Below are 27,700 nucleotides of genomic sequence, written 5' to 3'. Positions count from 1 at the left end.
CGAATCACCCTCCATTATCCACTTATAAAATTCAGAAACAGGAAAAAGAAAAGCTGTTTCTCAATTTAATTTTTTATCCAAATTTCAAAATTAGAACTTCGAGCAGTCAGCCCGCATGAATCAAGACTGATTTCTGACTACTGATGCCTACTTTTTATCATGTGGATTGGGAAAACCGAATATTCAAATATTTGCTATAAACAATTACTTAACTTGATTACGTTTAATTTAATTTTCTCTCATTAGGACGTTTAATTAAAGACATAAATTAAAATTTGCAAAAAAGAAAAATCTAATTATCACGTGGAAAGCAGAGAATTATCAAACTATAAACGCCAGTCTCCGGGTTCTCTGAAAAGCAGAAAGCAAGCTAAGAAAATATTACAAACCTTTACCCAAACAATCCCTTCCCTCGGTCTTAGCACCTCTTCATCTTTTCTCCTTATCAGCATAGCATGCACTGTTATTTTAGCAAACACGCTGCAATCAAATCATGGGTCTACCAATCTCAGACCAAATACCATATAGAGTTGTGATATTTTGACAAAAAAAGTGGGGTTTTTCCTACCGCAACTCCACTACCATTGTCCCTTCAATCTCCCCTATAATTTTTCAACCAAACCACGCCCCTGTTCCCTTTTCATTTTTCAACCCATCCCCATCTTCAACCCTTTTCTTCATAATTTTATTTTCCTCGAATCCCAAACAGAGCAAAACAACACTCTCTAAAAAATGCAATCATTTTCGCTCAGTCTCGCGTGCCTTGCTTTTTTCACCTCGCTCTTCCTACTACAACGACAACCTTTTTCTCATGCCGGTTTACTGTCCCAACCGGTGAGTAACCCCAACCAGCCTCTCCAACCGGGCCAATACCCCTCCTCCAACACGGTTCCCGCATTCCCGGTTCAGACCCAGACGCAGACCTGCCGGCTTGACCTCTCCAACGAGCTCTTCGGCGGAGTCAAGGACGCCTGCGGCAAGGACCTCGACCGGAGCCGCTGCTGCCCCGTCCTGGCCGCGTGGCTCTTCGCCGCACACGCCCGCTCTGCCCTCGAGGTCTCTGGTGCGCCGCCGCCGGCCTCCGGCGACCTCCCCATGATGCCCGACGACTCCCAGAAGTGCGTCAACTCCCTCCAAGACTCGCTCCTCACTCGCAATATCCGAATCCCCCAACCCAACGCCACCTGCGACGCCATCCTCTGCTTCTGCGGCATCAGACTACACCAAATAACATCCTTAACTTGCAACGCAGCGTTCAACGTTTCTCTCTCCCACAAAAACGCCACCCCCACCGCCGCCGTTCGCAACTTGGAAAACAATTGTCGCAACTCCTCATACGCCGGCTGCACCAGATGCCTCGGCGCCCTACAAAAGGTATCCCATATCATCATTACTTTGTCGCTAGATTTTTCTTCACTTGCATACACTGTTTTCACTCTTTACTCATCAATGTGGGATAACCAATATATTTCCATGACGAAAATTGCACCTTTCGGTAATTTTACTCTCACATCACTTGCTGGATAATTTATGAATTCATTTGATTAAATTTTGCATGAGGTATTTATTATGGTTGTATGCAAATGTTGGACGAAGCGGTGAGATATCCACACAAAAAAGTGAAGAGGAAAAAATAGTCTTGTTTTTTTGCCGACCAGGTTGACCTGCGAACGTGACTGCCCATGTGCGTTTACGAATTATTAGAAGCTTTTCCTTGGTCCTTTTCGGGTTTACTTTTGCCACATTGTTGAACCGTTTTTTGCTTGTCCGAAATCGTGTTTTACTGTGGAAGATGATGTCGTTTGGTGTAGAATGAATAGTTATAGTGGAAATTTAACGTGGTTTGATAATTTTTTTTATTTTATGTTTGAAGGTTAAAGGGTACAAGAACGAGACAAAGGGTAGTGGAGGAAGCGAGAGGGTGAAGAAAATGTTCAACAGGGACTGTCAACTGATGGGATTAACGTGGCTGCTTGCAAAGAACAAAACGGCGTACATACCCACCGTATCGGCGGTGTTGCGCGCGATGATGTACAGCGCGCATCCGCATGAGTCGAAATGCAGTCCCGATCAGGAGAACATGCCGCTGGCCGTTGATTCGCTTCAGTTCGAGAGTGGAAAAGGCGCATCGCGGCCGTCAAAGTTTATGGTGACGGTTTTGCCCCTGGTGATTATGTTATTTTCATGTTTTGTGTAGATGGGTCCACTAGGGTTGAATAGTTTGGGTTAGTGTCTCTCTCTCACTGTCACGTGAAGGTGAGGTAGTGGACAAAAACATGCACAAACGGGGTCGTTTGTTTGAATGCAGTGAAGTAGATTGAAGGGTTTTGTCGCTGTAAATTTCAGAGTTGATTCACATGTCTGTGTACATGCGCTGGTGGTGGTGGGTGGTGTCACCATAGAAAGAAGATGTTTTTCATTTCTTCTTCTCCCCATTTCTAATCTCCAAAAATCAAATACATAGAATATTTCTTATTTGGAATTGGACCTTTACGTTCATATTGAAAAATACTTCATCAATTACATCGAAATTGGACTATGATATGACCTAAATCGGCGGTTTGGGTAGAGGGGAAACAAACAGCTCCCTGTGATAAGGGGTATGTTGGTCTATTAGGTTGATTAAGAAATGCCTAACGAATCAGCTATTTAGATGAAAAAGTACAAACTAAACAGAAAACACTAGTTTACGTTTTTCAACGAATTGAAATTCGAGTTTCCAATTTTCAAAGCAATATTTAAAATGAATGATTAACTATTCACAGGTTCAAATGCATTATTTGAGTTTAATTAAATTAAGGATAGTAATAGAAAAAATAGTAACGATGATAATGAGGTGGAATGTCTGTCATTTTTGGGTAGTAGGGGTGCTTCTACAACTTAGGGCACCCTGTATAGATCACGGCACAAGCGACACTTGTACATTGTTCAATTATAAAAATGTTATAAGATTATTATGAGCTCTTTATTTGTTTATTCGTTTTTGAAAAAAATAACGTGTAGTTCATTTATGAACATGTAATGGAGCCTTGGTTGGAAGGAAGAATGAATGTGCATAATCAGTATTATTTGCTGGTGGTTACAAAGGAATTATCTTATTTATTATAATAAAACAAATAGATTACTTAGTATTGTTTTTCTCAATTAGCTTTTTAGTTTTGCGAAAAAGTCTCTTTAATAACTTTTTTTTTACAATTTTTTTTATAACGTATACGTGACAGTTTGTGATTGGTCCGTATAAAATACTTTTTTAGAATAAATTTAAACAGACCAATAGAATTGTGACACGTGTCCTGTTGTAAAAAAGTTGTTAAAAGAGTTGTTAAAATATTATTGTCCTTTTGCAAAAGGACGTTATTCCCTCCACTAGCCCAACTCCACCCTACACCTTCTCATAATTTTTTAATTATGAAACTACCTCTTTTACTTTAATCTTTTATATTTTTTACCTTTTTACTTTTTGTATGAAAACCCTAAATCTCTCATTTTTCACTCGAAGTCGTCTCTCCCCTCCCTCCAACACTCTCACTTTCAAACTTTTCTCCTCCATATCCGTTTTATCCAATCCCTTTTCTCCTCTAAATTCGTTTCTTCCCAATCCATTTTTTCTATAGTCGTTTATTCGTTCTTTGTTTTTCGTTTCCTCCCAACCCATTTTCTCTGTTTCCACCTCACCCATTATCTGATCAATGGCCACATTTTAGGTGCTCATGATGGTTTCCCTCCATTGTTCTTCCTTTCCTTTTTTTTTTTCATTTGTTTCTTTCACGAAGCTTGCACCATTACGAATCCACTTTACTCGTAGAGTCCCTAATTTAAGAGTTCATGCACAACATTGACAAAAAGATGTCGCAAAGGATCACGCAGGTGCGCGCGGTGGTGGCGCCAGTGAGGCAGACGGTGACGTAGGGTTCACTGGTGATGATTTTGCAGTGGCGGTGACGGGTGCGGTGGAGCTTTCGTTTCCCAATGATGGAGGTGCTGTAAGTGTTAACGGCAGAGAAGAACCTTCGTTTCCCGGTGCACTCATCTTCACCGGAGAGAGCAACATCGAGGAGGTGCAGCTCGATGACGTGGTAACACTAGCATTCAGGTTCGAAACTAAAACTTGTGTCGTTCCTTCTGCACTGATGCTCTGTTTAACATAACCAAGCAACATGGCGAACATGTTGTAGTACCGATTGGAGCGCATTGGAGCGCATGATGGATGAGGTTGACGACCTCAACAACACCATTGTGGGATAGCCGTAACCACCAAGCGCGCCACTTTGATGTCCCGGAACTGTGGTGAGTGCACCTATGATAATGGTGCAGGTCAAGTGATGGTGGTGGTGCGGTGCGGAAGAAGTAGATGAAGGAAAAAGAAAGGAAAGGAAGAATAGTGGAGGCGAAGTGAAACGGAAATCAAGAAATAGAGATCCGTGAGATTTGGGGGGTGCACTTGCGGAGAGAGGAAATAAGGAGAAATATCTTAATGGTAAAAGTAAAAAAGAATTAATCTAAGGATAGAATTGAAATTAAAAGAGTTTGGGAAAGTTAGAATTTGAAGTAAAAGAATTTGGGGAGGTGCAGATAGGATGCTATGGCGGTGGAGGGAGCAACGCCCTTTGCAAAATTGATCCAATTAGACTGGGCTTAACAGCGTTAAAAAAGAAAATTGCGTGACATGCTCATATTCTCGTTTTAATTGACGTGACAAGTTGTTAAGTACCTATAGGGGATTTTTGTTTTGTTAATTAAACAGAGCTGTTTATGACAATTAGCGATTTGGTTTGTACTTGAGACTCGCCGACGTTGTTGACTCGTTTACTCTTTCCCTTCGATCTTCTTCTTTCATTCGTGATAACATCTCCTTTCACCCAATCCTCGCAATAGTGTCGCCGTTCACCATCTAAAAGAACATAGACAAAGAAGAGAGAAAAGAGACAAAGATGGATAGGAAATTCACAGTTGTTGTATTGCCTTTCATAAAGGGTAATATATATACACAAAATATGACCTAACAGAACAAGAGAAAAAACAAAAAAGTCCTATATGGAGTACTATTGTCTAGTATATTCCTCTGCTATGTCGTTTTCTGTTTTGCTTTGTTGTGCCAAATTGGGCATTGCTTCTATTAGCCCCCCACAAGCTGGAGGTAGGAAAATGTCAACTAGCGCCAACTTAGAAAGATTAGAATGAAAGAGTCTAGGTGGGAGAGCTTTGGTAAATATGTCAGCCAATTGATTTGAGGAGGAAACTGGCAGTAAGTGCATTAACCCTGCTTAAGAATTTTCACAAACTAAATGACAATCAATATCCAAATGTTTTGTGCATTCATGAAAGACGAGATTGACAGCAATGTGAAGAGCACTTTGGTTATCACAAAATAAAACAATAGATTTAGAACAAGTGACTTGAAGATCATTAAGCTAGTAAGACAACCATTGGAGTTCACATGTAGTGGATGCAAGAGCATGATACTCGACCTCAAAAGAAGAGCGAGAAACAGTGCTTTGTTTCTTGGTCTTCCATAAGATTAAGGAATGTCCATTGTTGTGAAAGATATTTAGATTTGTGGATGGTGGCTTGCCATAGTGGCTCAATTTGTGTTGTCGTAAATAGTACTGTTGTCAAAACAGGTCATCCGACCCACCATGGGTTGACTACTTAGTGAGTCAACCTAATCCTACTCATTTATTAATAAGTTGGAAAAAAAAATTAAACTAGTACCGACTCACCATGGTTGGTGGGTTAAATGAGTTAACTCACTGCATCACTTATTTACAAGTGTTTTTTCAAATAAAAAAAATTACAATTTTTATGTAATTCAAATCTAAATAAATTTTACTCTAAAATTATGTTACACTCCAAAGATAATTCAAAATATAAAAAATATCATACAATTCAATTGTAATCCAAAAGCAATCACAAAAAGTGAACAAATAAATTTTTAATATTGATATTTTTGTGTCATTTGTCCATTTATAGGATTAAAGTATTGAATGGATAAATCTACAATATTTTGTTCTCTTGAAACATCTTATTTATCCTCATCTACAATACTATTAAAGAAAGTACTAGCTAATAATATTGAAACACAAAATAATAAATAATTAAATTAAATTAATTGAATTTGTGAGCCAACCTAACTCGTCACAGGTTAAACTCGAGTGAGTCGGGTTCTAAATAAGTCAGAATAAAAATTGACCCGTATGAAAAAGACAGGAAAGCGACCCAAAGAAAAATAATTTGAACATAAAAATTTAAAATTGTTCTTATAATTTATTCTGAAAAACCATAAAATAAAACATGCGAAAATCATATTTTGAGTTAAAAATCAATTACACATAAAAAAATGTGCAAACTTTTCAAAAGAATTTAATTTTTCTCCAAAAAGTAGTAAGAAAAGTGTATTACTTAGAAGATGACTTTGTAAACTTTTTTATGGTTTTGATTTGGCTTTACTCCTACATAGTTCTATCCACAATAAAAATAAGGATCACGTAACTTTAATTGAAAAAAACTATTTACAAAATAATTTAACATTTTGGAAATAAATTCAAAAAAGACTAATATTATTTATATGTATTTTCATAATAAATAATTAATCATTTCGGATGTTCCTATTTATACAGAATCATCTCAAACTCAATTGGATTCTATGTTTTGAAAAATTGATTCAATTTGAATCTTGCCTAGAAGACGTTAAAATTTGTGTCTTGACTTGCTGATTGTATTAATATGTTCAAGAGAAAAACTCTGAACAAGAACATCATGCTCAAACTGCCTAGGAACATTATGCTTAAACTGCTGTTGAAGACTGAAATCAACCTTTGGAGTAGAAACTAAACGAGGCAGAGTGAATATAGCAGCCAAGCTTTCATTGTCACTACCACGAAACCTTATACCCTCGATTTCAGGCTCTGAAAAACAACAAAAAAAACTCTTAAATATAATTAAAAAATTCTCACACCAATTAATTAATTCTCACACTCTGTTAATGCAATTTTGGGTAATCTGAGTTTTTTTCCGATTAGGGTTGGTTCTTGTTTCTCATGATGCGATTTGGGATTTAGGGATTTGAATGGGGTTTCTCTTTGTTTGGGGTAACACTCACAGTATCCATCGACAACCGTCAAATCGTTTCGGCCTCGCGTGACCGCACAATCAAACTTGTTGGAAGTCCCACATCGACTAGAGATAAGGGCCAATTAATAATATATATAAGTGAGGTGCAAACCTCACCTTACCTTAGAAGCTGGTTTTGTGGGGTTGAGTTAGGATTAAAGTCCACTTCTAACATGGTATCAGAGCTATGGTTAGAGCCTATCCTAGCGATATTTGTTGGGCATATTGTTCCACCCACTATTAGGTCGTTATCGAACCACCCATTAATATCTAGTCTCATGCTCGAGATGTATATACCTCGACGTGAGGGGGTGTGTTGGAAGTCCCAAATCGACTAGAGATAAGGCTAATTTATAATATATAAGTGGGGTGCATACCTCACCTTACAAGCCGGTTTTGTAGGGTTGAGTTAGGCCTAAACCCCACTTCTAACAAAACTGTGGAAGACCCTTGGTGAATGCAAGTACCATTCAAGACAATGATGCTCATTCTGATTGGGTTAGTTGTGTGCGTTTCAGCCCTAGCACGCTTCAGCCGACTATCGTGTTTGCATCTTAGGATCGCACTATTAAGGTGTGGAACCTCACGAACTGCAAACTGAGAAATACCCTTACTGGACACAGTGGGTATGTGAACACTGTTGTTGTTTCTCCCGATGGTTCTCTTTGTGCCAGTGGTGGAAAAGATGGAGTTGTTTTACTGTGGGATTTGGCTGAGGGTAAGCGTATTTACTCTCTCGATGCTGACTCTATTATCCATGCCATTTGCTTCAGTCCCAACATGTACTGGTTGTGCGCCACCACCGAGCAGAGCATCAAGATCTGGTATTTGGAGAGTAAGAGTATTGTTGAGGATTTGAAGGTTGACCTTAAGATTGAGGCTAATGGTACCACCAAGGACAACACAAACAAAAAGAAGGTCATCTATTGGATGAATTTGAACTGGTGATTGTGATGGCAGTGGCAACCTGTTTGCGTGGTGGTTGGTAGCAGAGTGGAAGAATGCGCCATCTCCAGAAAATGAATTTAACTTATTTAAATGTTAAAATAAATAAATTCCATGTTATGCGAACTCAGTGTGCCAGATGACAAATAATTACACAGTCAGCATGCCACGACATAGTAAATTTAACCCGTCCACTGAAATTAACGACAATGTTTTAATTGACTCCATTTTATAGGAACAAGGACCTAATTGAGATCAAATCAAATACAAAAACTTATTTGAAACGATTATACACAAATAGGGACATATGAATGATTAAACCTAATTAAAAAAGATGTAATGCTTAATAAAATCAATTATTCAGAAATTGTTGATTTATATTTTTAAAATTTAAATTATTTTTATATTTTTTATTTATTAAAAAATAAAATAGGAGTCCTGCGACAAAACATAAAAAAGCAAAAATAAACTTTCTTTTTCTACTTTTTGTATTTATTACATTTGAGTTATTTAAGCAACGTTGGCTGGACTTCGAAAGGTGAAAAAGAAATTTACTTTTTTTTTTCTTTTAGATAATAGTACGAGTGAAATGTGAGATTTGGTAAAAGAGGAATTAGAAAATATAGGGGTGTAAGAGTAAGTACGTGGGTGCATTAACTAATAACCCTAAATCAAAAACAAAATCAATCATGGATGGATTGTGGAGATAGTAAAACCGTGGTGTAGTGAGCAAATTGTTTCAAGTGTGTTCAACAACGGTGTGGGAGTGTTTCACCTGCACCTCCAAGTCTTTCACCCTGCACTTTTAATTTCCCAAAATATCTCTAATTAATGAAGTAGTTATCCATAATATTTTGTGCAGTTGACTTTGAATATATACTAGGAAACCCTAGACCTCATTCCTCTTACACCTCATCCCTCTGTTGGGAAACCTGCACCCCATTTAATTTGTATTAAGAAACGTTACACTCCCATTTCATTCCCCTGTTAGGTACACCCTTGTTAAACATCATAAATTATATGAACCTTAATTAATAGTTTAGGCATACCACCACAACCAACACTCATCTATGCAGATCAAAATTCATTATCATATTCATAAACGTAGAAACTTCAAAATTGTATACAATTAAGTTCTTTATATCCCAACTAACCAAGATTCGATGTTATTGGCGCCATAAATCTCAACGAAATAAAGATTAGGTAACAGATACAATGGAAAACGTTTAACATGAAAGTGTGAATCAAGAGGTAACTTTGATGCTTTTGGTAAAGATGCAGATTGTCCTCTTTTGTCATCACTTGAGGGATCCTTTTTTGTCACATTTTCTTCTATTTGATCTACAGAAACTTATTTTCCTATCTTTTTCACAGCTATGTTTCGACATTAGTCACTTTCTCTACAACATCTAAAGCATTTGTATCTAGACGTGCTGCTTGATTTGATCTGGAACAGATTTGACTGCATGAGGCACCTCTTCAAAGAATTATTCTTCTCCTGGTTGTCTATAAAAATAATTAAATATTATTAATCCAAATATAATTAACATAACAGAAAATTTAAATTTATAAAAAAGAACATTTATTATGGCATAGGCAGAACCAAAGAAACCATTAAATCATTCAAAATTAAAAAAGAAAATCAAGAGGCTACGAATTAGATATACAAATGCGATGGGGCTGAATCGAATCTGAATATCCGATTCTTCAAGGTAATCCTCTACAAATGCTACCTCTACAATATCTATATCTACAATATAGTATCCAAAATAAATATGGCAGAGGAATCCAGCAACCTTTGGCCAGCAGCGAGAAGAAGCGAGCATCGTCAACGAAGGTAACAGCACCAAAATGGCAAACACGAAACACTATAGTGTGCCTGGAAGCAGTGGAAGATGACGAAGTTGTGGTGTTGTGGTGTCTATGTCTGCATAGAGTGTGCGTGAAAGCAAAGGAAGAAGACGAACTATGGTGTGTGTCGCTGGAGTGTGCCTGGAAATTGAGATGCGAAAGAGAGAAAGAGAAAGTGAGACAGTGAGTTTCAAATGGGCTGAAGAATAATAATTCTTGCTGAAAAATAAATACTGACAAGATTTGACCATTTAATTGTTTTAAATATTAATATTGTTTTAAATAAGGGTAATGTTAGTATTTTGAGAATATTTGGAGGTGTAGAGTAAAAGATTTGAAGGTGGAGGGTGAAACACTCCGGTGTGAGGTGCAACGACTAACATAAAAGAGATCAATAGAGGAGAAAGAGTTTGCATGACACAATGGAGGTGAGGGAAAATACGCTAGTGTGACCTATTGTAAGGACCTTCTACATCAATTTAGAGGCCGAATTTGGAATGGCAAAAAAATCCGCGGACACGGGTATCGGCGGGTAAAATTCGTAGTGGGTAAAATTCGCGGCGGGTAAAATTTGTGGCGAGTAGTTACTACGCGCGGATATTTATTACCTGCGGTTACCGGGTAGCAGATATTTTAATATCCGCTTCTAAACGGGTTGGGTACGAGTAGTATACTACCTGCTCCGCGGGTATCCGTTACCTGCAAAAAATAATAAAAAAACTTAATTTATATATTATTTTAATTAAATTCAATTAAAAATTAAATTAAATTATATTTTATTAGGCTAAATTTAATTAAAATTAAATTTTAATTTATATTTAATTTAATTTATAATATATTATATATAATTTTTGTAATTTTATATAAATTTTATTTTAAAATGTATATATATTTTTTTATTATTTTTTGCAGGTATCCGTAGGTTTTAAAATAACCGTGGATATTTTCTAAACGGATACCTGGTGGATAGTGGATCGGATAACAAATAAAATTTTATCCGACTGGTCGGATTGTGGATAGGTACTATCCGTGCCTGACCCGACCGTTGTCATCCTTAGGCCTAATGGTGTAAAAAGTTGTCATTTTTTACATTGCTTAAATGGTTTGTCACTACTACATTGATTTCCTCTACAAACAATTCAAAAATCAATCAAAATAGAAAGCCCATCCAACATAATATGTACTAGTGTAAAACTATCTTTTTATGACAATGTTTTACATGGATTTAGTTAAAAACAAAAAAAAAATGCTAGAAATTTTATAACAAAAGGATATGTATAACATCTGTTCATATTGAACCAATATAAAAATCTACATATATTAGTGTCATTAACAACTCCTAATTATATCAATTTAAGATTTATACTATTGAATGATTTTACTCCTTGTATAAAAATCGTCCTAGCTACTTTAAAACATTAGTGAATTGGTAAATCTATTTTAAGAAACGCCTACTATTATAATGAATTTAAATATATAATGTCATGTTTTTGAAAATCAAATATTCTTATTTCATTCAAGTTGATACTCAAAGAGGTTAAGATTAGTTAATATGTTACAACTTACTATTATATATGTATAAAAGAATTTATTACTTACACATGGATTTATCCTAACTTAAATTCATTTGTTGTAGACTTTTAATGACATACAACCATTGGAAACAAACACATTATAGCTTATACCAAACAACGTGGACAAAGTATTTTGTTAATATATATAACAATTTAGAGTAGTTGACAAATTAGAGTGCATTAATTTATAGAAATTCTGTATTTTTATCGAACTTTTCTTAGAAGATTAGAATTTTATTTTATATTCATTGAACTATTTAGAGTTTAAAAATGAATTTGTTTTTGGAAAACTTTTATTAGATGTTTAATATGCATATCTAAGACCCCAATTTAAAAAATATACCACTTTTAACAATGGTTCATACTAGAGTTGTAGTACGAAGTGACTTTTAACGATGATTCTAGATAGAACCATCTTTGTTCCCTTGATCAATTCTTTTTTTGTTCTTTGTTTTTTGATATTATATGATAATTATTTTAAATTTTCATTGTTGTGTACAGATGACGACAACTTTAATGACGAGTAGTCGTTATTTTCGATACATATGATGATGATTAGAACTATAGTTGATTCTCCTTACTCTCAATTATGACTTCATTAGCGATGATTAAATAATAATCTTTAAGAGTCTTATTTAATAGTTATTGAAGGCTCTTTCTATAATAGTATTTGATTAATTGGATGAACTGAAAGCTCTTTCTATAACAGTGTTTGATTAATTGAATGAACTGATAACTCATATTTTTTCATTGAAATATGTTACATCAATAACAGCACAATAGAAAAAATTAATGAAATTCGTTCTCAACACATTTATCTTTATCATATTCATTTAAATGTTTTTATCTTGATTGTTCATTATAATCTACTAAAACACTATTTTATTTGAAATTAGAACAAATTTGAGTTACTAGAATATAGAAACAAATCTTTATAAATAAGACACTTGTACTATACATTGCATTTGTTGAAAATTAGGCCACGTAAAACATCAATAATGAACTACAATCGTAAATTAACTTAATTTTTTAGATAAAAAGAAAATTAGCTTATACATTAAAAACAGTCCAATATGATGAGTCATTAAGATTCATCCCGTTTAACATATCAATTTGTAATTTTTAAACGATTAAAAATTTATAAAAAATTACGTTTAACTTTTTTGTAATTTATTTGTAAAATTTTACTGTTCTTAAAAGAAATAAGATATATTTATTTTTATTGCTAGTTTACTTTATAAAATTAACTTCTCTAATAGAAATATAAATTAATATTTAAATAAATTTTAAACTAAATAATTAAAATATTTACATCCTTTGATTAGTTTTATAAAATAAATAATGTAAACTTTTTATTAGATCGACGACTTATGGCTTTTAGGTCCTGTACCTCCATAATTTCTTTACACTTCCTCACATTTTCTAAATGACTATTTTATCTTCTGGAAAAGTGGTTTCCAAATTATATATTTCGGAAACTTTTTTCCGAATTAGCATTTTAGAATTTTTGACACAACATTTTTGGAACAACGTTTCTAAAATAAATTTTTCAAAACGAAATTTTTAGAATGTAATTTTCGAAATGGATATTCTGAAATGTATGAAAAGTGTTTTGAAATTTTTTGAAAATAAAAAGTCTCCCAAACTTATAAAATGCTTTTTGGAAAATTTATACATGAAATTTGTTCTTGAAAGAGTTTTTCACGACACATGAAATATGTTCCGTAAAATACTTGTCAAAACGAGGTGTTGTTTTGTTTTTCTGGATTTGCTATCTTCTTCCTCTACATCGTTTTCATTCTCTTCTTTCTCTCCAAGTATTATGGGAGTACAGCAGTGTCACACGCATAAAGCATGATAGTATTAAGGGGGAGAAACGGTTATACCTAGTGACCACGTGTCAAACAAAGATGAAGGCATGAGAGTGTGCAGAGGGACACATGAGAGGAGAGGAAATACTAAATTGAGGGATTTCATTTAGGGATAGTCAGTCGATGGTATGGACCCTCTATCTACAATCACTTTTTCTTCACATTCTTCTTCTTTGATTTCAGTGTGGATAATTCTCTTAATTCCTTTCCTTTCTTCCTTTACAGGAATGGAACACATCATGGTTCAGCTGTGATTCATACAGTTTTATTTTCTGCATTTGTCACTTTCATTGTTAGCCACGTATTACTTGTATTGAGACAACTTTATTTCTCAATAAAATTCCATTGCTCTGTTCGATTTTTTATACATACCTCATTTAACACTGTTACATTGGTGCTTTCATTGTCTTTCATGCCTGAGAACACAAGATTGAAAGAGCTCCAAACCGAGATCCGCACAACGACTGATGATCTTCGTCGTCTAACAACAACGGTGGAAAAGCTACAGAGCACAATAGATGAGAGAAATCGAAATCAAGACTCAACAATGGATGAAATCAAACTCGTCTTACAACAACTATTACAAAATTCCACTCAGACATTTGGAAGTCCTTCGAACTCAAATTCCACAGTCAGAGTTCATCCGCTAAGTTCTATGAACCTGGTAAAGGACATTTCTCTCGGTTTTCTGCACTTCGATGGCTTCACACCAGTTTTAGAATGGATTTTCAAAGCAGATAAGTTCTTCAACTACCACAACACACCTGATGGTGTTGAAATAGCTTCTATGCATTTTGATAACGATGTGGTGCCATGGTTCCAAATGTTGCAGAAGATTGAAGTGGTCACAACCTGGACAGCGTTGAAGCGTGCTCTGGAATCTCAATTTGGGCCCTCTCCCTTTGATTATCCAATGGCAGAAATGTTTAAGCTCCAACAACAAGGCTCGGTATCAGATTACTATATGAAATTTATGTCGCTTGCAAATCGATGTGAGGGTTTAACCAATGAATCTATTTTAAATTTCTTTATGAGTGGTTTAAATGTTAATATTAGAAGAGATGTGATTGCCTTGACTCCAACAAACCTATTACGAGCAGTAGCATTAGCTAAACTGTATGAAGAGAAATATATGCCAGGAACCAAGCCTACTCCTAATTACACCATTCGCTACACAACTTCTCCGAAAGTAACAACGTCCGAGGTTCAAAACACCACAAGGACCATCCTACCAGCTTCTAAACCTTCCTTATCTCCGTTGTTACCTAACCCACCAGGACCACCATTAAGAAACCCCAATGTCAAAAGAATAAGCCTAGCAGAAATGCAATTACGAAGAGAGAAGGGTCTATGTTATTTCGGTGATGAGAAATTCTCTTTTAATCACAAGTGCCCAAACAAGCAATGTTTTGTCCTGCAATTGGGGGAGGACGAATAAGATAATCTGGAATCAGACACTGAGTTACCTTAAGACAAGGAAGCAACTGCAAACGAAGATCATCACCTATCTTTGAATGCCTTGAAAGGTGGTTTCAGAGTAGGGATAGTTCGATTTGTAGCACATATTGGAACTATGCCAATCAAATATTAATTGATGGAGGCAGTTCTGATAATTTCTTACAACCAAGGGTTGCGAAATTTTTAAAACTTCCCGTGGTGACGACTCATTCATTCAAAGTAATGGTTGGTAATGGGAATTACATGGAATCTGAAGGCTTAATACATAATTTGACTTTAATAGCACAAGGCAATGTTTTCAGATTACCTGTGTTTCTTTTATCATTCTCTGGTGCTGATCTAGTCCTTGGTGCAAATTGGTTGAAGACAATTGGCTCCCACTTAGCAGATTATGATTCGCTGCAAATCAAGTTTTTGCAGGATGGCCGCTTCACTACATTACAAGGTGACCGAGACATGTTACCAGAAACAACACAACTACATCACATAACGGGAATGATGGACACTAATGCCCTGGATGAGATATATAGTATGCAAATGGTCCACCAAGACACTCAAAATTTTCCTCTACTTGAACTTTCAAAGGACATGGAGCCAGACTTGGTGAAATTACTACATAATTACAACATTGTCTTTAGCCAACCGTGTGGACTACCTCCACCAAGGAGTCATGATCACTCTATTCCTTTGTTAGAAGGATCAAATCCAGTCAAGGTGAAGCCCTATAAATATCCACACAGTCAAAAGGAAGAAAGTGAAAAATTGGTGGAAGGTATGTTAAAAGAGGGCATTGTACAACCCAACAACAACCCTTTTTCATCTCCAATTATTTTAGTCAAGAAGAAAGATGGCACATGGAGGGTTTGCACGAACTATAGAGCCTTGAATGTTATAACAATTAAGGACAATTTCCCAATTCCAACAGTGGATGAACTTATTGATGAGTTGTATGGAGCCCGTTATTTTTCCAAGCTGGATTTACGGTCTGGATATCACCAAATTTTACTGAAACCGGAGGACAAACATAAAACTGCATTCAGGACTCATCAAGGACTCTACGAATGGTTGGTTATGCCATTCGGGTTGTCCAATGCGCCAGCAATATTTCAAAGTTTAATGAATCAAATCTTTAATGGTGTATTGAGAAGATTTGTCCTAGTTTTCTTTGATGATATATTGGTCTACAGTTCAAGCTGGAAAGACCACCTATACTATCTAGAAGTGGTGCTAAGGATTCTCCAACAGAACCAATTATTTGCTAATTGCTAAGGTATCTCGGTCACACATTGGCAGGAAATGGAATTTCTATGATGTCTGAAAAATTGGAGATAGTAAAAAATTGGCCGAAACCTACAACACTTAAATAGTTGCGAGGCTTTTTAGGATTAACGGGGTATTACAAAAGATTTGTCAAAAGTTATGCCCAAATAACTGCACCATTAACTGATTTATTAAAGAAAGATTCATTTAAGTGGAGTGTAGCAACAGACAAGGCTTTTAAAGAATGGGTTAAATATGTTTTTGGTCCCTTAACTTTTAGTGAAAATTGGATTTAGTCCCTCTTCAAAACTTTGGCCTAATTTAGTCCTCCAACTTTAGAAATGTATGAATTTAGTCCTTTTAACCAAATTTTGTTAACTTTTTTTGAGGTTTCAAACATGTTTTATGATAGCATTTGGGTTGTTTATACTGTTTGACACATTTTTGCTTCAATACTAATTGAGGAACGTGCTTGAAACATCAAATAAACCTAACCAAATTTAGTTAAAAGGACTAAATTCATACATTTTTAAAGTTGGGGGACTAAATGAAGCCAAAGTTTTGAAGAGGGACTAAATCCAATTTTCACTAAAAGTTAAGGGACCAAAATCATATTTAACCCTTCAAGAATTGAAGCTAGCCCTCACCACTACTCCTGTTCTAGCAATTCCAAATTTTGAGGAACATTTTGTTTAAACATATGCTTATGGTTTAGGCATTGGAGCGGTATTAAGTCAAAATAAGCACCCTATTGCTTATTTTTCAAAGAAACTATCATGAAGGATGCAGAAACAATCGAAATATACCAGAGAATTCTATGCTATCACTGAATCTTTGTCAAAATTCAGACATTATTTACTTGGCCACAGGTTCATTATTAAAACAAATCAGAAGAGTTTGAAAGAATTATTGGAGCAGACACTCCAAACCCTTGAGCAACAACAATGGCTACCCAAATTTATAGGGTTTGATTTCACAATACAATACTCCACAGGGAAGGAGAATATCCCTGCTGATGCTTTACCTAGGAGCTTTGCAATGGCTTGGTCAGAACCACGTAATACATGGCTACAATCAGTAGCAGAAGCAACCAGAAAAGATGAGGAATTGATGAAAATGTTTCTGGAATGCAAGAACGACTCAGGGAAGAAGGGGGACTATGCAAAATAGCAAGATATTTTGATGTGGAAAGGGCGAATTATGCTGCCAAATCATGCAGAACTGATAAATCGGATCATAGGAGAATTCCATGGATCAAAATTTGGTGCTCACGCGGGAACTACAAGAACTATGGCCAGACTGAGTGCTCAATTTTTCTGGCCTAAAATGCGGGAAGATATAAGGATGTTTGTGAAGGAATGCTCTATTTGCCAGCAAGCTAAAGTCAATCAGTCTTTACCTGCTGGTCTGCTGTAGCCCCTACCAATTCCAAACCTGATTTGGGAAGACATTGCTATGGATTTCATTGTTGGCTTACCAATTTCGCAGGGTTATTCCAATATCATGGTGGTCATTGATAGACTCTCAAAGTTCGCGCACTTCATTCCATTAAAGCCAGGATTCAATAGCAAAACTGTAACTGAAACTTTCATTCAACATATTGTCAAATTATATGGATTTCCAAAATCCATTGTGTCTGACCGAGATAGAGTCTTCATCAGCAACTTTTGGAAGTTATTATTCAAGTATCAAGGCACCACTTTAGCCATGAGCTCATCATACCATCCTCAATCCGACGACCAAACTGAAAATTTAAACAGAACTTTGGAGATGTATCTCAAATGTTTTGTCTTTGATAATCCTAAGAAATGACTGGAGATGCTCCCATGGGCTCAATTTTGGTATAATTCATCTTTTCACCACAGTATTGGTATGTCTCCCTACCAAGCGGTCTATGGAAAGTTACCACCAACTATAATTAAATATGAGCATAGTGACACTGATCCCGTAGACCTACAAGAGAGCTTAAAGAACCGTGATGTTTTATTGAGGAAATTAAAAGCTAAGCTTCACCATTCTCAGAATTATATGAAGGGGCAAGCGAATAAGAAAAGAAGAGATGTTTTCTTGGAAGTAGGGGATCTTGTTCTAGTGAAATTACAACCCTACAGGCAACAATAGGTGACCTTGAGAAGGAATCAAAAGTTGAGCTTAAGGTACTTTGGACCTTTTAAAGTTATTGAGAAGATTGGAAAAGTAGCTTACAAACTCCTACTCCCAGAATCAGCAAAAATACACCCAGTGTTCCACATTTCATTGCTTAAGAAATTTCATGGAGATCCTAAGCAACCATATTTTTCATTACCTCTTACTACTACTGAAGTGGGACCAATCATGCAACCTTATCAAATTCTGGACAAAAGAGTGGTTAACAAAAAGGGACGAGAATTAACCGAGGTGCTGATACAATGGGATTCGTTTTATGATGCAGACAATTCGTGGGAAGCCATTGAAGAAGTACAAAAAGCACACCCTTACTTCAACCTTGAGGACAAGGTTGCTATTCAAGATGGGAGTATTGTCACGCGCATAAAGTATGACAGTATTAAGGGGGGAGAAACGGTTGCACCTAGTGGCCACGTGTTAAACAAAGATGAAGGCATGAAAGGGACACATGAGAGGAGAGGAAATACTAAATGGAGGGATTTCATTCAGGGATAGTCACTCGGTGGTATGGACCCTCTCTCTACAATCACTTTTTCTTTAGATTCTTCTTCTCTGATTTCAGTGTGGATAATTCTCTTAATTCCTTTCCTTTCTTCCTTTACAGGAATGGAATACATCATGATTAAGTTATGACTCATACAGTTTTATTTTCTGCATTTGTCACTTTCATTGTTAGTCACATATTACTTGTATTGAGACAGCTTTATTTCTCAATAAAATTCCATTGCTCTGTTCGATTTTTCGTTTAGCACTGTTACATGCAACTGGTGAAGGGTATTTGAATCTTTCTCCAAGTATTATGGGAGTACATTTAGTAATTGTAGGAGTGTGGGAAGTAATAGATTCGACCTATTATTTGAAAATGAGACGCAATTGATGGTACATTTATTCCTGCACCTCTAGTTTTTTGCCCATATATTTGAAATTTTCAATTTTATACTTTTATTATTTTGAATTTCAAAATATATAATCTAAAAATATTTCGAAATGTACAATTCAAAATCTAAAATAAAAGATATATTTTGAATTGTATAATATGATATTTATATTTAATAAAAGAAAGATGAAAAAAAGATGAAAGAAGGATTGTAAGAGTGGAGGAGTCGAGGTGAAGTAGGTCGTCGCTGGAGTTGCCGTTGGAGAGAGATGAACAGTGTTGGAGGAAGAAGGAGAAAGAGAGAGGTGTGCATGGAGGAAGGAGGAGATGATGGGAAGAAGATAAGGGCAACATGGTCTTTTCACTTGACCTATAGAGGTCCAGAGAGAAACTATGGAGGTGCAGGAAGAAACAGACCATAGATGAAGGGGCCGAAACCCAATTTGAGATATAAGGATTGAATTCAGAAATAATTGACAGTGAAATACTCTCTTACTCCTTCAATTGAGGTACAGAGAAGTACTCTAAACAAACGAGAAAGCATGTAAGGAAAAACTATATATTTTTGAATAATGAAGACTAATATTTAAATTCTCTACTGATCCTTTGATATTGTTCATCTAATGTACCTTTAAACTATATAATTTTAATATTTTAAAATATATTAAAGAACATATTTAACATATTAAAATCAATAATACATTTTGAAACAACACCAGAAAAATAAATCTGTCATTTCTCTAGTTTGGCTTTAGGTTAAGATTTCACCACCCTTTTCCAATCAACCACAACCAGTCAAGTGTTACACCTGCAAAAATACCTCCAAGAAGAAACAACACCAACACGTTTCCCAAAGCATTTTGTTCTGGTCCCTACAAACATAAAAAAAACATGCACAACATTAATCAATCCGAATTCCATGATGGTGTTTATGATTATTATTATTGGTTGTGGAATAATTTTGAACAAATCACATAATGACCCGTAAATGATGTTCAAATGTTGTCAAAAAAAATGTTGTCTAAATATTATTATCGAAAAACAGGAAAAGTTGTGGCGGTTTAACAAACCTACCATGTAACCTTTGGGTGCTGAAGTGAGAACACAAACAGTGAGGTAACCATTGGTTAACCCCAAAAGGGATGTCAGCATTATCATCCAGCCCTGTGTGCCATACTTTGCAGTGAAATAAAATGCTGGCACAAACAAAAGGCGACTAACAATGACTATGGTCAGCATTTTTCGGGACTCCAACTTCAGGCTTTTCAACAGTGGAATGTATCTTCCAATCAGATCACACACATTGTACATAGCAATTAACACAAGAGCATACCTGAAACAATTCCAAATATCAAAGGTTTACACGGGGACTTAAAAAGATACCATTGTAAAGAAGTTATGTTGTTAATGAAAATACCATGTTCCTAAACTATGTGAACCGGTATCTTCTGATAAGAATCCGGGGAAAATTGATAGTGTAAGTGCGTATATTAGGAACAAATCAATTGCATAATCAATGTTTTCTAATAACAGTTGCTTAGTCCCTTTGCGCTCTAATAGTTTGCCCTCTTCATTGACCTGAAAAAAAAGTACTTTCATTGTAAACTGAAGCTTGAATGATTAGGAACATATCGTGATTTGAACATTGAAAAGAAAAAGAAACATTACTCTTGGGGTCTTGATGCCATCTTCAGCAAGGTCGGATGAAAAAGTGTTAGATCCTTCAGATGCTACTTTTGAACGGTAGTACTTCACAATTGGTAATTTAGGAAACACAAATGCATATAGAAGAACACAGAGAAGCTCAAAGAATGTTGATATGGAAAAGAACAAAACTGCAGGCAAGTAGAATGACAAGTGATCAATATCTACTTTGTAAGAGTCATGTGCTGAAAAAATATTTATAGTATAAAGTTGAATGACATCAAATTAAAATATTGAACAATCATCACAATTTCTTAGGCATTTGAAGAAATTGGCATTGCTACTGTACATAACCATGATTCACGAATATATCTTCATTATCAAATGTCTTAAGCTATGCAGAGTTGAACTTACTGGCTCCTTTGTGAAGACCATTCTTAGAATTCTCAAATGCTGCTTTTGTAATCAACCTCAAAGCAGATGTTAGTGCACCAGATGCTGCTGCACCAGCAAGGAAAGACTACAACAATAAAACAATATAAGAAGAGAAAAAGAAATGCATATTTTGAAGGAAATTTTCAAAACTTCATAGTAATTCCATGGCTAAAGCAAACCTGAATGAATTCTGGAAGCATGTAAGATAGCTCTCCCACCATTCCACCTTGCGTGTGAGCATCTGCTATTCCAAATGCACCACTAACCATGCATACACCAACAAAAGTTCCAAGTCCTCCTTTACCAGATGTTACTAAATCCAACTATGGCAGATTAATGGGAAAAATAAAAGCAAAAGTCAAAACCACATTGTCAAGGAATCAAAGATCACAAACAAGTGAATGAGACTTTACAAGCAACACTGCCAAAGAGCTTATGAAGAAAAGAGTATATCCAAATAGGTTTCTTATCCTTGTATTGATTTTGTTCTCTTTGTAAGCCAGTATTGCTAGTGTTCCAACCGCAAATGGCTGATATACAAGAGTAAGCACCCTAGAGGGGTGGTATTTCTGCACAAACAGAACAGAAAAACAAATAAAAATTATTCCAAAGCAATCCAGGTATATAGATTATAACAAGAACAATTAAGGACCGCAAAAAAACAAGAAACAAACTGCGATCACATCACCAAGACAAATGAAAAATGTTATAGCCACTGAAATTTATTGATCAAAGTTTAGTGATGTGATCATAAGTTACTAGTATAGCTTCTGTATAAGATGGAAAAAGACTAGGAAAGTGACTAGAAATTCATTGATGATCTGATCTAAAGTGCATGGACTATAGCTTCTGTATAAGATGAAAAAAGACTAGGAAAGTGATTAGAAATTCATTGATGATCTGATCTAAAGTGCATGACTGAGTATCAAAGGTAACAACATAAACTGATGTAAAGCTCTGTCATCTATTCTTTGTTATCAAAATACATGTTCTGAAAGCTTCAGGGTTCTTAAGCCAATTCCTAAACTTTTGGCATGCTACAACTTTATCCATAAAGCAATGTTTGACAGAAAAAAAAAAATGAAATTTGAAGTAGTTCAAATTGGTGAAGTCCCTGGTTAACCACAGGAATGAATGAGCAACCAGATGAAAAGAAAAAACAGCATATATGAATTACCGGAAACAAGTAAATATAGTAATCTTCTATAGTCAGCATACTGTTCCATGAGAAAAGGCATCCGTTACCAAGAAGCCAACAGACTACTATTGCAGCAAATTTTCCCTGTTAATGACAAAGAATTTAAGTGAAGAAATAATACATATTTATTGTTTCTGAAACTAAAGTAATAAAAAAACAAATAAAGCACCTCAGTAGGCCTTAGAGGGTCACTGTTCTCCATGGCTGCCTTAGTTTCTTCTCTTGTATCAACCTCTGCAACAAGCCAGAAAACAAAACTGTAGTCAAGGTGATATATAGCACAATAATCATGGCTTCCATTTGTTTATTGCACCCCACTAAACCTGTAATTAAATTCCTTCTGCACACCCCAGGTGACATAAAACATAATAGAAAGTACTCATTGACACAATACAAGCTGCAGATACACCCTCGCCAATGACACTGCTCGCAACAAAAAATCTTTACTTTTTCTAAGCAATGATCTTTTCACGGAAAACCCATTAAATAGGTGCATAAACATATGCATACTATGCCATATATTTCTAGCTTTCTATGCATGGAAATAACACATAGGTGTGCATTATCATGTGCCTAAATCAAAGACAGATGAAACCAAAAACAGGAAAAAGTGAGAGATCATACTCTTTGAAAACAAAGCACAGCTCAGAGAGAGAGAGAGAGAGAGTGAAAGTGAAAGAGATAGATTATAGAATTTCTTATAGGTGGAGCAGTTGGGGCTGGAATCAGAATCTAAATACGTGATCTTATGGGTATGTAACTGAAAAGCGTTGTTTTGAATCCCTATTTATGTTTTTGTATCTCCCAAAATCTCAACAAAGTCAAATAAATTTGTCGTGTGTCTTCTTTGTGATTACAATGAGAAAGTGTTTGGCCACAAGATTATTCAATTCTAGTTCAATCTTCTTTGCTATTAGTGGATAGAGAAAAAAGGGTTTGAAACCGATCTGAACCTTTTCAAACTGCTTCTGCACCTCATTTTATAATTCGTTACAAAATTATTCCCACAGTAGTAAGATTTCATTATTAAGGTTTATTTATTTGTTTGTTTAATATTTTATCTTGTTTTTCAAAATTTTAATGGTTTCTTTAATAACCGAAAATTTTGAATTTATCAAAGGTTAAATATATTTAGATTTAAATTCATAAAAATCATAATTTTAATATAAAAAATTGGTTTGAATCCATTCATTTTATTATTGATATTTGGATGACGTTGAATTCATGATATGCTAGATCATGTTATCGAACGAATACACATTGACTCAAGTTTTATCCTCACGCAAACACGCGTCCACACGTAACACTACTCTATTAATATTTTTATTTGTTTATATATATATATATATATATATATATATATATATATATATATATATATATATATATATATTCGTAAAAATATAATAATACAAAATTATACATACTTATAATGTATCCATTTGCGTAGCACTTGCAAAGAATCATGAAAAAAGAAAAAGAAAATAAGATTATGATATAATCATCAATGTTCAAGTTAATAAAATAATTTAAAATCTTCATCAAATATAATAATGAATATGAATAATTATAAAATGAGAATTTTTTTTAGAGGATACGAATCATATTTATAGATCAAAATAAAATGTGAGCTTATATTCTTAATTAAATAATATTTAATTCAAGTATATAATAATAACATATTTAATAATAACACAGTAACACTTTATTATAAATAATAATTATAGCACTAAACTAGAAATATTAATTATATACGTGAATATGATTCAAATAAATATAAATGTGAAAAAGTTTAATAAATATATGTCTATTGAGTTAGTTAGCAACATGTAATATTATAGATGTTTTCATAATTTTCAAAATATTCATTAAATAACACATTTTAAAACTATGTCATTTATTAATTTCTTTTCCACCAATGTTGAATTTAAAGTTGAATTGTTTAGTTACTATTTAGGTTTCATCTTTACTTTATTTAAATTTTACTTGCCCCTTAATCGAATTAAATTAGTATAAGATAAAATCTTGGGATCATGTGAATTATGTTCATGAATTTTTTCTTTTTTTTTTTTAATATTCCTCTAGTATTATAAATCTGAATTATCATCTTAAAAGAAACTAATTTTATAAGTAATTATTAGTAAGTATATGTAGAAAGGAATAATTTTGAAATAAGAGGAAGAAAATATTCTTATGAATATTTAGTTATTTTCAAATATATGTTTTTAAAAATAAGTATTTTTAACTATTGTACAATTTTTATCTTTACTTCAAATTGAATTGCAACCTTTATTTAAAATTAACTATTTGTTAAAATAATCTTATATCATAGTGTATTCTATTTACCATAAATTTAAAACAATTTATATATTAAAATTTTATTTTATTATAGGTTTTAGTTATAATATAATTTAAATATTAAAAATTTTTATTTATTGTAATTTTAATTGTATAAACGTAAACATTTACTTCATATATTGCGAAAAATAAAACAAAGAAAAAATACTAAACATGTTTTTCTAAATATTTCTTGAAAAATAAAGCAACCTTCCTGGATTTTGGTGTTTTGACAGTAGTACATAAGCACTAATAACCTCTCAAATCACATACTTGAATTCGATGAAGTTAACAAAGTTATTCCACGACTATTTTATCTAAATGTGTCACGAATGTTATATGCTAACTTAAAATTATAAAATGATATATTAATATTAGGTTTATTATTATTATTATTGTAACTGTTACGTAGTACTTAAAATAATTATTATTATGTAATACTTAAAATAATATTATAATTTAAATTTTATCAAGATTCAAATTAAAATTATTAAAATTCAAAATGTGTCGTAGAAAAGTTATAAAAAAAAGTTATGATCTATATTTGTAAAAAAAAAAAAAAACGTAAGATTGTGTAGTGTATTTGGATTTTATTTTTTCTTCATGTCGAGTTAGAGAGAAAACAAAAATAATTCGTAAGATCCTCATATCACATTACTCTTAATAGTCTAATAGTAAATTGACGTAAGTTTTTATGTTCTATTTTTATCATGAATTAATGTATGAGTTCATTAAGATTAACAAAGATTGTGTTATGCATTTGGGATCTATATAGATAAAATAATGTGCTTAGATATAATTATTATTGGTTAAAAAACTCCTTCAAATGGAATTAAGGTAATACATACTATTTTTATCTCTTTCTATACGTGATTTTGAAAATTTTGAAATTTTGATTTTTTACTCATATTCACATATTATATATATATATATATATATATATATATATATATAGGTGTGGCATAAAGTACAACTTAGAATTGGCAGTTTATAAATTCATGATGAAATTTATTATTTATGCAATTAAAATTGTTTATTATTTTTTAATTTATTGTCACTTTTTTTTTCATATTTGGTATATTAATGTTCAAAATTTGGTAGTTTAGCATTTTAAATAAGCTAATTAAATCAAGAAGTCACCAAATGACCTCTCTTGGATAGATTTTTGTAATAAATGTTAAATATTTTTGTTTACAGCTTCTATGGCATAAGAGTAACTCATACATGTATAGCTTTGAAAATTTTGAAATTTGGGTTTGTTATGCATGAATATGCATAAAATACTCTTTAAAATTGGTAGTTTCTAAATTCGTGATAGAACTCGTTGTCTATGTGATGTAAATTATATTTCATTTTATAATTTTTTATTACTTTTATATTATTGTTATTTCTTTAGGTTTGGTATTCAATGTTCAAATTTTGGTAGTTTGGCATTTTAAATGAGCTAATGAAATAAAGAAGTCATTAATAATGCTAATTCTTACCATTATCTAAGCATCAATTTAGTAGCAAAATCAACTCCTTTATAGCTTGTAACTTGCTTAATCCTCTTCTTTTGTCTTGTTTTCTTAATAAGTGTGTTTTAGGCTACATTGATGTAACTTCATCACTAATCCCATTATTTTGCAGCTAATAATATGCTTGGAAGAATCTCCAACAATGTAGAGAACTAAACTAGCCACAAAAGCAAGCAAATCTGCAGAAAAACCAGAAAAAGATGTTGTCCAGCAGAGTCAGGCTCGGGCGCCCCTTTTTGGGGGCGCTTGAGCGCCACTATGTCAGGTGCCAGAAAGCTGGCTTTGTGCACCATTTGACTGTCGCGCGCCCGAGCACCCCTTTTTGGGGGCGCTCGAGCGCCATTTTTGCTGATATGACAGATTTACTCTATTTAACTCAGAAACGCGAAAGGGTTGGGGTCTTTGGTTCTTTGGAGGTGCGATTTTACTGCTGGAGCTCATGGAGGGCATGAGGAGCTTGTGGGAACATCTCCTCCTCTTCCTTTGGGTCTCCTTTTTCTTCCATCCACCATGTTTGTAAGCTTTAGGGTTCTCCATAGAAGTGGAGAACCAAACCCATCTTGTTGGAATTAGTTGTAGCCTTTGAATTCTTGTGTAATGGATGATTGATTCGTATTTATAAATGCCTTTTCTATCAATTGCTAGTATTCTTGTTTCTAATCTTAAAGCTTGCATGTAATGGGGACGTTCATGACTTGATTTTGGGGTTTCATGGATTATGGGGACGTAAGATGAAATCTTGAACTGAAATAAGGGTCCTTGTGGTCATTGATTCTAGGGATGGAAGATGATTCACATGTTGTCTTAAGATCCTAGCTCATTAATGCGGGTTTGCTTGTTAGGTTGCCAAGGGATTGGGATTTAATGAGAAAACCTAGGCTCTTTCACCTAAGGGATTAGGGCTAGAGTGTTTTAGTGGATTGACTTTAGTAAATTGATGGAGAGGAGATGAAATTAGGGTGTACACAAGAGTGAATTGGTGAAAACTAACCTTAGCAATGTCATTTCATACCATTTCTAGTCTTGTCCATTTCTATGTACCTTCAAACACCAAAGTCCAACCATGTAATTATGTGTTATTTTATCTTGTTCCACATGTTTGTAAATGAATGTTGTGCTATTGAGTCTATATGAATTGTTAATCGCACAATTCTCTAGTATTACGAGTCTCTTGGGAAAACGATACCTGGTCTTACCGGTTTTATTACTTGAACGATTCGGTGCACTTGCCGAATAATCAACAGTCACCAAAGTGACCTCTCTTAGGTAAATTATTCCTAAAAATATTAAATGTGTGTGTTTATGTTTATTCATTAATCGGTCCAAAGGAAGATTAATACCTTGTTAAATTGTATACACATCTATGAAAGTCATAAGGATCAAAACCTTAGAAAGTCATAAGGATCAAAACCTTTCCTTTTTAAACAAATCAAAAACCCTCTCTTTTGTTCTCACAT

The 27,700-nt window shown here is 34.1% G+C and overlaps 3 protein-coding genes and 1 pseudogene across 4 annotated transcripts; 3 read left to right on the top strand and 1 right to left on the bottom strand.

Moving 5' to 3' along the window:
• Window positions 1-351: 351 nt before the first annotated feature.
• On the top strand, window positions 352-2,523 carry LOC106777532 (uncharacterized GPI-anchored protein At4g28100-like). Its single transcript, XM_014665122.2, has 2 exons — window positions 352-1,374; window positions 1,874-2,523. Exons 1-2 carry the CDS (start codon window positions 733-735, stop codon window positions 2,195-2,197), a joined length of 966 nt encoding a protein of 321 aa, XP_014520608.1. The 5' UTR covers window positions 352-732; the 3' UTR covers window positions 2,198-2,523.
• A 2,511-nt stretch (window positions 2,524-5,034) lies between these two features.
• LOC106780177 lies at window positions 5,035-8,058 on the top strand (annotated as a pseudogene).
• Window positions 8,059-17,269: 9,211 nt separating this feature from the next.
• On the top strand, window positions 17,270-18,730 carry LOC106780171. The gene is made up of 2 exons (XM_014668427.1): window positions 17,270-17,474; window positions 18,501-18,730. Exons 1-2 carry the CDS (start codon window positions 17,270-17,272, stop codon window positions 18,728-18,730), a joined length of 435 nt encoding a protein of 144 aa, XP_014523913.1.
• Window positions 18,731-19,774: 1,044 nt separating this feature from the next.
• Window positions 19,775-23,346, bottom strand: LOC106755838 (equilibrative nucleotide transporter 3). Of its 2 annotated transcripts, none has more exons than XM_014638055.2 (10): window positions 23,014-23,346; window positions 22,559-22,623; window positions 22,369-22,473; window positions 21,605-21,760; window positions 21,371-21,514; window positions 21,171-21,276; window positions 20,781-20,947; window positions 20,530-20,690; window positions 20,187-20,445; window positions 19,775-19,984 (listed from the first exon to the last, which is right to left on the bottom strand). In XM_014638055.2, exons 2-10 carry the CDS (start codon window positions 22,589-22,591, stop codon window positions 19,877-19,879), a joined length of 1,239 nt encoding a protein of 412 aa, XP_014493541.1. In that variant the 5' UTR covers window positions 22,592-22,623; window positions 23,014-23,346; the 3' UTR covers window positions 19,775-19,876. The 2 variants fall into 2 exon arrangements, with proteins under 2 accessions (XP_014493541.1, XP_022634326.1); XM_022778605.1 differs by lacking the exon at window positions 23,014-23,346 and adding an exon at window positions 22,713-22,917.
• Between the last annotated feature and the right edge of the window lie 4,354 nt (window positions 23,347-27,700).

This window comes from Vigna radiata, chromosome 2 (genome assembly GCF_000741045.1).
Source record: "Vigna radiata var. radiata cultivar VC1973A chromosome 2, Vradiata_ver6, whole genome shotgun sequence".
NCBI classification, from domain to species: domain Eukaryota; kingdom Viridiplantae; phylum Streptophyta; class Magnoliopsida; order Fabales; family Fabaceae; genus Vigna; species Vigna radiata.
This window is presented reverse-complemented; position numbering and strand designations above follow the sequence as displayed.